We start from the raw sequence: 15,050 nt of genomic DNA on the forward strand, positions 1-15,050 counted from the left end.
CACACGGATAACTTAAAAAATAACAGGCCCAGTGATATTAGAGCACTGTGAATAAACCTGATTTTTGCCAAGTTTGAGCGTACAAGAGGCCATCACTTTCAATTCACACCGTCTGTGGCATGTTAACTGTGGTGGGGTCACTCTTGTGCAGGAGTKTCACTGAAGTCCGAGTTCCTGGATTTTCAGAAAAGACATAGGATATAGGCTCTTTAGAAAGAGCCTTTTTGTATGTACTATTTGTAGCAAACATTCCCCTTGAGGAGGAGCTTCCTTGAAATAAAAGCCCTTTGCAAAAGGTGTTAGCACTCCTCATTAGCTTTTGGGCAATTCAATGTAAATTTGTGCTGAACTGGAGAGGTTCCTGGGGACACCACCTCCCTCCAAGGACCTGCCACAAAGCCTCCTGCAAGAAAGCCCTGGGACGGGATGAAAGGAACAATGCTGTTTGCTTTCTTCTCTGCGCATACAATGGCGAGATTGAATATTCGGCTTTGGTTTAGCTGCTGCTGGAGTAAATAACTCTGACGCTTAAATTCAGCAGCCCAGTGACTTAGAAAGCAACACCAGCAGTTTTCCTGACTCATAGGTAACCAGCTGATTAATAAAAGCATCAGAAAGGAGCAGAGAGCTAGGAGACCAGAGACCCAACAGGGTTTGGGACAGCCTTAGGGCCTGGATTTGCAGAAAATGAGGGGCAGGTTGCAGTTAACCTGCAGGCAGCATTGGGGTTGATAAACACTGCTCTCACTGGAAGTGAGGAGCATATGATGAAGCCTCAGGTTGGCCAACAGGAAGGATGATGCTCTGCATAGAAAYCCCAGCAGTGCTGGTGGCCTGACAGACCCATCGCGCACACCCCTGCCTTGGTGCAAGGCTAGAGAAGTGTTAGGCCCTACCAGTTTTGGAGAGAAAGGCCAACAGTGCAGAAGAGGTTGAAATATCCCAGGAGGCAGAGTCCTATTAAAAGTTAATGTCCACAATTCCTTGCTGGTTTTGGAGCAGTGTCTCAGACCCAAGCACAGACAAAACCCATGGCTAAAAGCACAAGCCCCTGGCAAAATCCCTGCAGCTCCTGAGCTGGCTCCACCAGCACAGCACCAAGGCTGAGCCTGTTGAYGCACCTCAGCAGCCCCCCATCACCTGCCCCTGCGCCCCAAGGTGAGGGCAGCCCTGGCTTGGCATCACTTCCCAGGCCCAGCCACCCTGGCGTGAGCCGCATGCCATTTATTAAGCTTGCTTCTCAGAAGCATAGCAGGAGCTTAACATCCCCCACAAAAAAATCCCAATTCATTTCTGACAAAAAGTTTGCTTGTCTCAAACCACAAAGAACAGCAACAGATAATATTTAGTCACCTATCCACCTATCCTGCTTAGTATTAGCAGGAAAAAAGAGAACAYAGAAAATACTCAGGCTGTATTGAGACCCCAGGTGAGCAGCCAAAAGGAAGATGAAAGCAAGAAGTGACAGTGAATTTACCTCTCTGCACCATAAAGCATCTCCAGAGCCATCCAAAACCAGCTACAGAAACCTGAACCCACTTCAAGTCATACACTAACATACCTGGCTCATAACCTCACTTCCACCAGGTCCCAGGAAGAGCTTCTTAGAGCCAGGTGTTACCCTAAAAAGCCAAACACATAAATTCAGCAAGCACTAGGACCAAGAAGAGAAACCACTCTGCTCCCGTCTTYTTATAGCGGTGCTGGGCAAGCTCCTCAGCTGGCAAAAATCACCCTGACCACTGCCTGCTGTGCACACATACACCTGGGGAGGCTGACCTTGCGGTGATCCCTAAAGCTGGAGCAGAGGAAGAGCAAGCTAAGTCAAACACAGCAGCGAGCTGAGCAGTGCTTCAGGCAGAGCCTGGTTTGCGGCCCAGCTGCAGAGCGGAAACAGCAACGTCTCTCGGTGGTCCGCTGCACCGGCGACACCCCATTAGAGAGTCTGGGGCTTCAGGGCTCCGAGCAGAAATCAAACCGCAACTGTCCTTTTCYGTGTGGAAATAAAAAAGAAACAAACTTTTTTTTTGGAAAACAACAGCTCGGGTTAGCAGTGATTTTATTGTGCTATTAATATGACCATAAACAAGAACAACATGTGTTTACAGGCTCAAGTGCTTCATTACTCGGTTGCTGACTTGGTAGAAATCACCGTGGCATCAGTATAAAGTGCAACATGGAAGAGATCATTGTAGTCGTGTTGTAAAATCATCTGGGCAGGTGACCTTTGATCAAAGGCAATTGATAGCTCTGAGGCAGCCGTGCACCAACAGYAAAGATAATAGTTGTCCACAGGCCACCAGAGTCAAAGGAGAGCAAATATCCCCCAGGYCTGGGTGAAGCAGGGAGAGCACCGAGGGGGTTTAGAAAGATTTTAGGGGGAAAAAAGAAATAGAAGCCTGCCTTGGAAATGCATCTGTGGAAGATGCCATSCGGTAAGGGCAGGGAAGGAGCAGGGAGGAAAAATGATCCCCGTCCCGACGCTTCCGCTCCTTGTGGCTGTGCCTCCTCTCGTCAGCCGCCCGGCCCCGGGTAGCCCGGCTCGCAGGCGACGCTTGCCAACAGGCCATAAATAAAATCCCTGGAGCCACTGGCGTCAACCGCCTGGCGTTGTTTGGGTCTTCTCGGTGGCCTGTGGACCAGCTCCCCGCCTCGGGGTCACGCCGCCGGGAAAGCGAGGACCCCTCGCCCCCGCGCTGGAACGGCCTCGGCGGCGCTCGGGCTGCGCCGGGGGCTTTCCCGCCGCCTCCGCCTCGGRCACCCGGAGCTTGCCGGAGGCGAGGCCCTGTCGCCCATCTTCTCGAATCTCAGCGGCGCAGTTTGGGCCAGAATCGGGGCCGGCGTAACCCCGCTCACCCCAGCGGCGACTGGGCTCCGCTGCGCTGAAGCCCAGCGCCGAGGGCCGCATCCTGCTCCGGGGAGGAACGGAGCGAGTCCCTGCGGCAGAGGCGGCGAGAGGCGAAGTGCCGGGGAGGCGGTGAGCCCCGTCCTTGGTGCCGCCACCTGGGCCGGGGCCACCGGCGGTGCCGACGCCACTGGGAAAGCCYGGGAGGACGGCTGAACATTCAAGGAAATTCGGGGCGAATGGCCCGTGCGGGGCTGGGGAAGGGACCGYCACGGATGTTTCGACTCGAGCGGTGCGGCTGGTGAAAGGCGGCGGAGGGAGGCGGCCCAGGGCGCGCGAGGCCCGCGGGCACCGCGCTGCTGCGTTATCAGCTCCGCCTTGCCCTGCGCCGGATATTGGCAGGCAAAAGAGTGGAAAAACAAACGTCAGGGACGCGGAGCGCTAGCGAGAGCCCAGCCGTGCAAACAGGCTCTGCCGACGCCGGGAGCGGCACGGACGGGCAGAGGGACCGGCCGCGGCGCCGTTTGCATCCCCCCCCCCCGGGAAAGCGTGCCCGTCCCGCAGCTCGAGGTGCTCTGAGGTGTTAACGCGACCCCTCCGAAGAGAGTCACCGCCGCAGGGCTTTGCGGAAAGGCGGGCGCGAACCCTCTGCCRCACAGGCGACGGGGGCCGGCGCGGACCGGGCCGGGCGCTCGCAGCATCCGCCCTCCCTCTGCCGAGGAGCCGGGGTGGGAAAGCGCCGTCCTGCCTCTCGGACGAGCCGCGACACGATGCCGCCCTTCGCTCTCCCCGATCATCCTCAGCCTGCTGTTTATAATAAAAATCGAGCGATCCGTCTCTGCTGACAAGAGGAAGAGTTGCCCCAGGAAGCCCTGGACAGGTCGACGTCTATATTAAGGAACTATTACTTGACAGCTTCCTGGCCATAAATAGCCGCCCAGCTCGGCCGGGGTTTTATTTAGAAATAACAAATAAAGCGGGCCTCCAAAGCCGCCTTGTGACCTTGCTCCCGCTTCGCTTCCCACCCGCCTGCCCAGCTCGGAGCGGTCCTCTCGTCGCCCCGGCGCCCGGGCACCGCGCAGCCCGCAGCGGCCCCGGCCCGGGCGAGCTCAGCTCTAGTAGAGGAACCTCTCCTGAGCATCCATTAAAATAAATAAAYAAACAAATAAACAAACAAATAAATAAAATAAAATAAAAAGGCTTTTCTGCCCTGTGTGGCTGAAAAGCTGGACGTTCCCCATTTGAAACATCCTGAAAACAGGAGGCAAATCCRACCTCAAAATCCATTTTTCCTCCAGCCTCTCAGATCTCTCAACCGGTCTCCTAACTCTTTGGGGACTGACTTAGGATTTTCCAGAGCTTGGAGCTGGCAATATTGAGAACAATCAGAAAATATCAAAGAAAAGAAAACACTATTCTTTTATTATTGGGAGGTTTTCACCAATTTTTTTTTGTCCTGTGGTTAGCTTAAAATAATAATAATAAAAAATATCTTTGTTTGGAGCTGGAATGGGAAGAGCAGCGTGTTTATTTTATGTATGACTCACCAGCTCAGCGTCGATACGCTGAGCGCTTCAGAAGCTAACACTCTATTGAGATGATAGTTTCTAATATAAAACAGTAAATGTTTAAAAACAACAGTTTTTTTTTTTCCTGCTGTGGCCAATAAAACATAAAGGAGGCCACACAGTTTACATTTTAATAAAATTAAGTTATTTGATGCCACGTTATTACAGTCTTTATTGGAAAGTGGAATAAATTGCACACAGAGGAGTCATAGGAGGGAGAAATCACCGCGAATAAACATAGATTCTGGGATGCATTTATTTCTTGGTTTCATCTCAGGAGGACGGAGGCTTTCCTCGTGCAAACAGAAGCGTCCCCCGCTCTCCTGCTTCGGGGAGGCAGCTCCGGGTCCCTCTGGCCGAGGAAAAGCTTCCTGGGAAGCCAGTGCCGCGGCCCGGCGAGCTCGGCCGTGCCCGGCCAGCGCTTTCCGCGCCCGTCCCCCTGCGAGAAATCTGTCCTTCCGCAGCGGCCCGTGCTGCCCGCCCGGCCCCGAAGCGCCGCGTCCGCCCGCGGGGACGTCATCGCCCTTGGTCCGAAGCCTTCCGGGGGCCGGCGGGCTCCTAGGCGAGAGCCAGCGCGCACCAGGAGTCCTGCCGGAGGGGCACGCTCAGCCCCGCCGGCTGCGCCACGGCGCCGGGCGAGAAGGCGTAATCCTCCGCTTCGAACTTGAACTCGGCGTGGCCGCCGGCCAGCGCGTCCTCCGACTGGCTGGGCGCCTGCGGGGGCGGCGGGACGAGAAGGTGACGACAGAGCCGCGGGCCGAGGTTTTCCGCGCGGGGCTGAGCCGGCGCGGTTACGAGACGGGAAAGCCGAGGGCGGGTTTCGTCTCGCTCCAACGATCCCCTCTCGCGTAAGGCAGGGGTTTTCACGGGGCGCTAAGGGCGTCGCTCTTCGTCGAGGTCAGATGGGCAGGTGGGCGCCTAGCTCTCCTAAACTGCGAGCTGCTGGAATTTACATCGACTTTCCTGCCATCTTATCCAGGATTAACGGGATAAGCCCATTCCTGGAAGCCGTTTATTAGCCAAAGGACACTGAGCACGCTTGTCGTGACGTAGGGGTAGGAACACAACGGATTGTGAATATGGTGGCAGAGCCCTGACACTAATTCTGCACGCTCAAGGACCCTGTGCCTACGCAGAGGGTGCTCCATCCCCAGGCCAGGGAGCATGAGGAGCAGTCGGGGAGAAGGCGTCACACTGCCTGTCTCCAATTATTTATTGAYGGAACATGTCCAGTTCAGCGGTCTCTAGGCACATGTGTATCTCTTAAGAGCACAGCACGAATCAGATTTATCAGTTTCAGCCAAAAACTCTCTCCCATAAAGTCAAGATGGCACTAAGCCAAGAGTTTTGGATCTGAAGCTGAACTTCCCCTCCATGCAAGCATGTTCAGATTGAGGGGCTTGGTTAGACCCAACATAAAGATAATGCAGGGTCACAAAATTTTGATCGATGGGTTGATTTAGAGTCACTTTTTCCACCACAAAGGAAAAATAGCAACCCCTCCAAACAAATCCGCGAGGCAAAAGTATGGCCACACGATCAGTGGTCTCTAGACAGTGTTACCGCTCTGTGAGTGCCGAGCACCTCAGGACTGCAAAGAGCAGATAACATATACCCAGTGAGCCCATTCTCTGGAATTAGGGAAGTTTCCAGCTAGGGCCAGTCCCACTGGATCAACAGGGCCATAACTGCAAGGATTTGATTGTGTACCCTTGGCGTGTGGTGGCAGGAGATCAGAACCAAACCCAGCTGCACGCCAAGCCRGCTCCCCAGTGGATGGGCCCTACAGCAGCTTTGCTGGAGGCTGCAGCAGAGCTCAGCCTTCCCAGCTCCCCGGCTGCACGACGAGGAAGCTGATGGGGAGCCGATAGCCTGGAGCCTTTCCAGGTTCACAACGTCTTGGCTCGCACTAGCTTCAAGGCAGTCCATCAGGCAGGCCGCCCTGGAGCTGGGACTCCCTGGCTTTCCAGGACCTTCAGCTCCAGGTCTGAGCAGCTGGTGAGCTGCCCTGGTGAGCTCATCTCGGCAAACCTTGCTCTGGAGCCTCCTTCCGAGGGACTGCTGGGGTGTCCCGGGGTCTCAGTCCCTTTCGAGGAGACTTGCAACATTTGTGACCTTTGCTGCACACCCGCACAAGACCAAAGTGGTCATGTTGCCTCAGTGATCTCTCCAGCTGCACTTTGAGCCCAGGCTTTTAACTATTTGTAAGCAAAAGGTGTGCCGGTGGAGAAGACAGGCTAAGGAGGCGGATGGGAGGATCTAGCTATAAATTTGCAGTGTCAGTGGCGCAACAAATTGCTCAGCTTCATCAAGCCCAGCTGGGCCAGCAACTACAGAGGGGTGTGGGGCACTCTGCGCCGGCGAGCAACACGCTGCCTCCTGGGCTTACCTGGGAGACGGACACGATGGTTTGTCCAGGGTACTGCGAGGTCGCACTGGGCTCTGACTTTAAAGTGACCGTGCTGTCTGAGTTGGTAATGGAAGAAGGGGAGTTAGTGGCCGAAGTCGTAGACCCTGGAAGGTAATTGTTACAGGACGATGAAGCAACACAGGAAAAAATGTGTTCTTGAGGAAATTTGTATTTTAACGGCTGCCATCACATCTCAYGGTGTGACTAGACTGTTCTCTTACTCCCCCCCAGCTCCCTCGGGGTAAGGGCCTGTATCTGGCTGCCAAGGTGTTGCTGAAGGAGGAAGAGGAGGAAGAGGAGGAGGAGGAGGAGGAGGGGAAGCCTTTCACAGCCTGGCAGTGCCGATCTTTACACCGGCTGGAGGAGCAATGTTGAATGCATCATACTAACTTCCCCTCGACCCTGTTGCTTGCCTTTACCCTGTACATCCTAGCCACGCAGATCCACGCAAGTGGTTGCCCACAGCACATGGAAATGTAGTGGGAGTAGGAATCCGGGAACTTTCCCACCCAGCAGCTCTTCCCACCCAAGCTTTACATCTGCTCCAGGCCCCAGTGATGATAATAAAAGCACTTTACCTGTTGAGGTTTTGCCTTTGGTGATGTTTTTAGGCTTCCTTTTCCTTGTCTGGATGCTTTCCTTTTTCATGGCCAGAGGTCGTGGTACCTTGACACCCCAAAGTTTGGAATCATTAATATTGTGTTTTACTCAGATCCTTCCCACATGTGTGTTGCTTTCCTATTTACACGCTGTAGCTCACACAACGCACCTAAAGTCCTTGTCCTTCACTAAGTGCTATTTTTCTCCGCAACAGGCCTTGGCTGGAAGATGTATAAGGCTAACAGCTAAGGCTTCCCACAAATTTTGCTGTTTCCTTTATTTCCTATTTTCCTTTTCCTGATTTATTAGCGACCTTTATGACAGGGTCCTATTAAATTACAGTGACAGCCTGCGTGGCTTGGAGCGAATGGTCAACAGTCATGGGATAAAGGGACTTTAACCTTTATGGTAGGAGCGTAAAGGGATCTTTTCCTGCAGGGAAAGATGAAGTCTCCTCTTTGGCTCATGGACATGTTACTGGTAGTTCCCATGCTCTGGGGAGAAATGTTATCAGCCAACCTCCATGCAGGCTCCTTGGCATCTTTCACACATGCTGAATTACCACATCTAGTAGAAATACGCACTTTATCTCCAGTCCAGGTTTGAGCAGTTTCAGCCTCCAGCTCCTGGAGCCTGTTAATTTTTTTTTTTTTTTTTTTAACTGGAGCAACCTGGTAAATCACCTAAATAAGAGCCATGCAGAGCCAGAAATCTCTTCTCTATTCAGGTACCTTCCTGAGAGTGTTCCAGTCCCCCCCTTTAATCTTTTTTGGATGACCTAAGTRGAGTGATTTAACTGTTCCAGGAGATGGGGTTGGGTCTGGCTGCAGCTCTGTCGAGCCCAATTTAAATATATTTTAGACACACTCAGCACGGGCCCGTCCTGCTGCCAGYGCGCCCCTTACCCCGTGGAGCTTCATGTAGAGCCCGCAGGCGTTGCAGACGGGCTCCCCCTCGGCGTTCCTCCTCCAGAGGGTGGTGTTGGTGGTGTGGCAGTTAGTGCAACATAGGCCAGCACGTCTGGACGAGGACTGCAAAAACAAGCAAACACACCAARCCCGCGTGAAGGCGCACACAGAAATGACAAATCGGGACGTTCCCCTTCAAACAGGAATAAAGCCTCTGATTACAATGATTTCCTGGAAAATGTCAAATACATAAGATAGCCAAATTCAGATCAAAGAAATAGCATTCAAGTGAGATCACTCCAATTTGCAACTGTTTTTTTATTGAGCTTGATAAACCTGGCAAATATCCTTCCAACCCATTTCACAAACTTTCAGCAAATCTGCTCCAAATAACCGTAACTCATAACCCAGAGCACTTTCCAGTGAGATGGAGAGTTTATGAAAATACCAGCCAGCCTTTAAGCGCGCGTTATGACCACTGCAGAAAACTGCTGTTGCTTTAAGTGAATTGCTCTGCTTTTCTGCACTCCAAACTGCCACCGAAGTTAATAACATCCCAATTAATCTCTGTTTTAAGACAACTGGAATCAATTGGCTGAACGGAGCAGAACCAAACTGAACTGAACTGGCCCAGTCTGATGTGACAAGAAAGGTTATTAATTGCACGTCTCGCACATAATCCTGTTCTCTTACAGACTGCTGAAACACCTTGTAAACATTAATTAATTACATGTTTTGTGGGAGCAGTGATTGCTGACTGACACACTAATGGACGTTTTAATGAAACATTAATATTTTCCTTCTCCAAAAGGGAAATATTTTCATATTCTGGCAGAAGCAGCGGCCTCGGCTCCGACACTGCGCTCTGCGCTGCTGGGAAGTGCAGAAGTGTCCATATACAGACCTATCAATTCAACAGGCATTTCATTTGAATGTGTCCTAGCGTTAGGCATTCAAACTATTTTAATAAGAGACTTAAGCAGGTATGAAGATGGTGGTGACATAAGTAATATCACAGAATCTCCACCTTTGGGTGTTTGAATATGTTCTTCAGCCTTGAGAAAAATCACTTTGATTCCTCTCAAAGACAGACACTAGGCAATGCAGGCAATGGAGAATGCCATTTTTTTCATTATTGCTTGATATTCTGACGAAGCAGCATGATGAATGAGGTGGGTTGAGTAGGAATAAAAACGAAATGTTTTTACAAGGTTAGCAGTCAAATAAGGATCAGCGCCGAGTTTCAAAAGACAGAGGGGACATGTCCAAGCTTTGAGTCACCGGTTGCTARGCAAAGCGGTTTCAGCAACAATTTGCAAATAATTGCATCGCTTCAGAAATTATTTATCTTTCGAGAAATAACCAGACAAAAATAATACACYGAGGTGCAAGCTGACGAGCCTGGTACAGAGGAGTACACAGCCTCCTTGGCGATCCTCGTCCCTATACGGGACGTGGTGTCCCAGCGAGATCCCGAATCGGCTGCGGAGCAGTCTCCAGGCGTCTCAGCTGCAGAGGCCACGCCGTTCGCCCCCGCCGCCAGCACAGCCCCAGCCCCGTGGGCCGCTCGGCACCTCCCTCTGCTTCCTCGGGAAGGAGCCCTGCAGCCTGCAGCCCCCGGTCCCGGCCCCGGCGCGGCTCCCGCTGCGGCAGAGGGGGAATTTGGGAGCGCTCAGCCCTGGGCTGGCCGTGCCCAGCGAGGGCCCGGGGAGACCCGTCCTCGCCTGGGAGTGGAGGGAGGCCAACGCAGAGCCCTTTGGAAAGCCCCAAGATTTCTGGTTGCCCGCAGGCCCCAGGGAGGGAGGGACGCCCTATCCCCTATTTCWCGTGGCCCCTGCAGCCGAGGTGGGACTAAGCCGGCACCGCTGGCAGCCCAAGGTCAGCGCCCGCCCTGCCCAAGCCGTCCTCGCGCTGCGCGGCACCGCCCGCCCACGCTTCGTCCTCTGTGCTCTTGCAGGGAGCCAAGGAGCCCAGAAACCCACCTTGAGGACAAACCAGCTTGGCTTAAACCTTGCAGCCCTCCGAGACCCAGCCGCTGCAGGACAGCTTGCCAATTTAGCGAGAAAGAGATAGTCAAGGCTACTCTTGCTCACTGAAGGACGAGGATACAATACGTTACTGCTGGTTTCCCAGCAGATCCCCTAAAAGCAAGTGCATTTCTGCCAGCCTCCACCCGGCCTGCCTTTGTAGCGTCCTGACCTTGTCTAAGAAGTTGTTGACTTCAACATTGTGCTCCGGTGTTTATTTATACAAATGTAGCATACACTCAAACAAAAACTCTTCACGGACCACGCTGGACAGCCAGCTGCTGCTGCTAAGGTTGAGGGATCAGTAGTTGGTGCACACTGAACCAAATGTGTGTTAGTGCTGCTAGGAGAGCCCAAGAAATTCAGAGCTGGTGGGACAGATCCCTCTGCGGGAGCTCAAAGCCAGCAGAGACTTTGCTTCACCACCTTCTCCAAAGTGGAAGTGCAACCTTGGGGGTTTCATGGGGAAAAAAAAAAAAAAAAAAAAAAAAAAAGAAGCATCTCAACTCCAAGAAGACTTAATCAATGCTTCTTTGCCCCCCCCTTGCCAGAGACGGAGCTGGTTTTGATAGAAAAGAGGCTGCAGCAAAGCGTACTGAGATGCTCGAGTTTAGTGAGCCAGTATGGCACGTTGCCTYACCTCCCCAAAGCAGATAGCTCTGAGCGGGAGGCTCAGAGCCCAGCAAAACACACCTGCATCATCTGAGATTCACCTTTGCTGGCCTGGTTCTGGGCAAAACTGCACCTCAGAGGAACAGTGAACTGCAGGAACTGACAGCAATGGGAAAACTAAGCGACACCCAGTAGACATTGCACCTACCACACTAGATTCCTACCAGTTTGCACCAGATGATGATCAATCCTGTGCCCACTCCCAGCAGAAGTGGCACCAAAAACACTAAATCTTGCAAACTGTAAAAAAAAAAAAAAAAAAAAAAAAGGACAAACTGGAAAAAACCTACTGAGCCCAGACTGCAAAACTTGCCTCCAATTTGTCCTTCTACCCAGCACTGTGTGGAGATTGCTGACCGTATGACAACCGCTGCATCGGCCCCTCCTATGCTGCACCGYGCGATGCAGCTCTGGGCCTAAAACGCTGCTGCATTAACAGAGTTTCATGCCCAYGAGCGAAGCCATCCAGCTTCAGGAGTTGCTCTTGGATGGTAAAGGTGATCTGCCTTTTAGGACTGGGTCTACGGTATCGCCTGGTGAAACGCACCAAGAAACTTTGGATAGAGAAGGTTTTGCCTAAAATAACATGCTGCTCCCATTTTTCTCTAAGATGATTCCTTTCTGCTGGAAACCGCAGGGCTTTGCATTCAGATTCGGTCAGTAGCAAAACGGCTGACCCTGCTACATAGAGGATGAAGCCTTATCCCAGAAAAAGAAACAAAAAGAACTGGCAATTATACTACTCGTGCCAGCCCCCTCCTCCCACGCACAAGTGGGCCGCTTGCTACCGGCTGCGCAGGTCACTCCTGCAGTATCATACGGACCATTTTGCATTCGCCAGTGCAAGACACACGGCACTTTTGTTTTTACAAAGCAATGTGTGAAAAAAAAAATGTGAAAAAACGAAAGTTGGGATAACTTGCAAAGCAGTATCCAGTTACAGAGCAAAGTTCATAATGTAAAGGACAAAAGCGACCATTTCTTCCTCCCTGTGTCCGTATTTCATGGCATTGTGAAACAGCCTATTTCAATGGCCAGTTGTGTTCCTCGAGCAGCGATGTCTCACTGCATTCACCGCGCTGCTCCCACCCAAAAGGTGCGGGTGAGATTATGTGGCAATGCTGCATGGAAAACATCCCACACAGTGCAAGCCGTTTGGAGAAAGAAGTATCTGAAACCAGAGGGACGCAAGCAGCTTCCCCCGTGGTGGATTTGCTCTGGGGCACCAGAGGAATTACTCCCCCAAATTATCAGGGGACTAAGTGTATTTTTTTTCCAAAAAAAGAAAACAGCAGATCTTAGCTAGCACGAGCAGAGGGGATCCTGCAGCTGTAAGCTGTGGCCCACCTGCGGGTGAAGGTGGACCTTGGAGCGGAGGTCCTGTCCCAGCCCCTGCAGCCAGGCCCCGAGCAGAGCAGGGAATCCCCGAGCTCTCCGCGGGGACGGCACCGCGCAGCATAYGCTTGACGCCCCCCCGACCATCGTCAGTAGGTCCCCCTTCCTCTGACAGGGCAGGACTTGTTGCAAAACAGGATTTCAAACCCCTTGGGAAAATCCAAGATTTTGAAATGTTTTGTTCCAAAATCAGGATGGAAAGTCAAAATTGCAGCCCCTTTTCTTTCCTATAAAACCAAATCTCCTTCAATAAGAACTCACTCTTCCATTCGGGCTTTATCATTATTGTACTTCGTAACAGTCAGACCAATAAAAAGGTTGAAAGTGCTTTGATCRTTCCCAACAAGATTTGCTCATCCCTGCGAAATATCTTAATCCTCYGCACGACCATTCTCCAGCAGAAAATGGATTGCTGAAAAACGTGGATGCTGCCACGGCAGTGACGGATGAGCAGGCAGGGGTCCACGGTGACCCCCCAGGGCCGGGTCCCCGGGCGCTGTCGGGTGCCGTGCCGGGCTCGCCGCGGCGCAGGGGCAGGCAGCGCTGCTGCCGACAGCCTCGGCGCGGCCGGAGCGGGCAGCCGGAGGGTCGGCTCCCCTCCCGCGCGCCTGGATAAAGCACTTAATAACAGCGTGACCTATCTGCCTCAATTCCTTTTTGGAAAAGCTGTCGAAAAAGCCCTCGAAATGCATCTAGCGTCACGTTTTGGTACTGGTTGTACGCCAAAACGCAGACTTAGATTTAAACGTTTTCCACAGATCTTTCACTACACAGATCGTACTTGCTCCAAAAAAACAGCAACGTAACTCCGAGATTTGCAGCTCAGCAGAGATCAGAGTCTGATGCTGGGATGCAGATTTAATTACATTAAAGGAGATCAGAAACATTCTGATAACACAGGTAAATTCTACCAGGTAATGCAAAATGTTTCGCAGAAATGCATCCGTTTTGATGTCATTACAGAGCAGAACAAAAGTAGGTTTTCCCACAGAGCCACTCACTGCTCATTGCATTTGGTAAATACAGAGTTACATTTACGGTATCAGAAGCAGAATGAAACATTTTGCTCTATCCCCAATTATTTGTATGGCTTTATTAACCAGAAAATTGCCACTCTTGGATTATTGCTAATAATTTGTTTTGCGACAAAAAACAAATGCCCGAATGCAGCCGGAGCGAAGCCCGTTGGAGCTCCCAGCTGTCCCCCAGCGCTAGCTCCGAGACAAACATCCTGTTTGCAATGACTGCTGCTGCTGACAGGCTCTGAAAGCAAAACTGTTACCACCAAATTTAAACATCCCAAAGCGACTGTACAAATAAAGTACGCGCYTTTCCTCTCTCACGATGCAATCCCAATTGGAGGAAGCCCAAGGCCATGTTGTGGGAGAATTAATGCGTTAACCTGCAGAGAAACCGGGAGCTAACGAGCCCCGAGCCGCCCCGCGGGAGCGCTGGCAGATGCACAGGGGTTTTCAAGCACGGTCACTGGGTCTCATCCTGCTCCCACAAACCTGCCTGAGCCAACTCAGGGTTGGTCCCTGTCTCCTATCCAACTGCTCTGCCTAGAGCATGTGTGTCTGCACGAACAGATAGGAAATAATAATAGAAAAGGAGCCTGTCCACCGCAGGAACGGAGCTGGGAGAAGCCAGCAGAGCCCTGCTCGCCCCTGCGCCCCCGGCCCCCTCGGCTCGGCTGGGTCCCATCCTCTCCGCGCCGCCCCGGGACCCCTCCGGTCCCTGTCTGCCCACCTCCGGGCTGCGGATCAGCCGTGTCGGACGCAATCCCCTGCTCRGCTTCACTCCGCTCCTCCTGACCCAAGCCGGTGAGGAACCACGACAAGGTGGTTTTGGTGGCTTTTTACGTGCGGCAGGACTGATTCTGCCTGCAGAGGGGTTGCACAGCGGATCCATCCTGGCCCCGCCACGGGCACCCGGAGCCTGGCACCGCGGGCATCCCCCGGGGCGCGAYGGCTGCGCGGATCCTGCCCTTAGCCACCCCCGAGCTCCAGGCCCTTGCACCCGGGGGCTGAGCACAGGATCCCTTGCGGGGGGGGAAGGGGGGTCCCCTTCTTACCAGCCTCTTCTGTGGCTTCAGCGGCCGGTTGATGCCGTTCATTTTGTGGTAGAGCCCGCAGGCGTTGCACAGGTAGTGGCCGGTGCCGTCCTTCCTCCAGAGCGGCGTGGACATGGCCCCGCAGTTCACGCACTCCCTGCCGTCGCCGGGGAACTCCTCCAGGTACTCTGCAGGACAGATCCGCCACGCCGCCTCGGTCAGGCGCTGTGTCCGGCCCCGGCACACAGGGCCGCCGGGACGCGCGGACCCTGCCGCCGCCGGAATCCCGGCCCCGTGGGAGGCTGCCGCCCCCCTGCAAAGCGCGTCCCGCGCTGAGCGACGAAACTATTCATCTTCCCCCTTGGCCCAACTTTTTTAAAAATATTTTGCTTAAAGAAAGAAGAATGCCCCGGCCAAAAGACCGCTGAGGGCTGAGCGCAGCCGGGGTCCCGTGGGGACGGGGGCGCGTGGGGAGCCCACCCGGCGCGGGGGCTCCTGGAAAGCGAGCGTGTCGCGCCCCCGGCCCCGGCTGTGAAAATAAAACAGCGCCTCGGTGTTATTGCAGGATGATA

At 53.2% G+C, this 15,050-nt stretch overlaps 1 protein-coding gene across 2 annotated transcripts in view; it reads right to left on the minus strand.

Annotated features, from left to right (window-relative positions):
* Positions 1 to 4,355: 4,355 nt before the first annotated feature.
* Positions 4,356 to 15,050, minus strand: part of GATA5 (GATA binding protein 5) — a 14,419-nt gene continuing 3,724 nt past the window's right edge. For both annotated transcript variants that reach the window (XM_085314161.1, XM_085314162.1), the window contains exons 3-7: positions 14,500 to 14,666; positions 8,329 to 8,454; positions 7,402 to 7,489; positions 6,803 to 6,927; positions 4,356 to 5,127 (exon numbers count right to left, since the gene is read on the minus strand). In XM_085314161.1, coding sequence (XP_085170287.1) covers positions 4,972 to 5,127; positions 6,803 to 6,927; positions 7,402 to 7,489; positions 8,329 to 8,454; positions 14,500 to 14,666 — 662 coding nt within the window. In that variant the 3' untranslated portion in view covers positions 4,356 to 4,971. The remainder of the gene's footprint in view (positions 5,128 to 6,802; positions 6,928 to 7,401; positions 7,490 to 8,328; positions 8,455 to 14,499; positions 14,667 to 15,050) is intronic.

The sequence above is a fragment of the Rhea americana genome, unplaced genomic scaffold (assembly GCF_003343005.1).
Source record: "Rhea americana isolate MKP2758 unplaced genomic scaffold, rheAme1 scaffold_4, whole genome shotgun sequence".
Lineage (NCBI taxonomy): Eukaryota > Metazoa > Chordata > Aves > Rheiformes > Rheidae > Rhea > Rhea americana.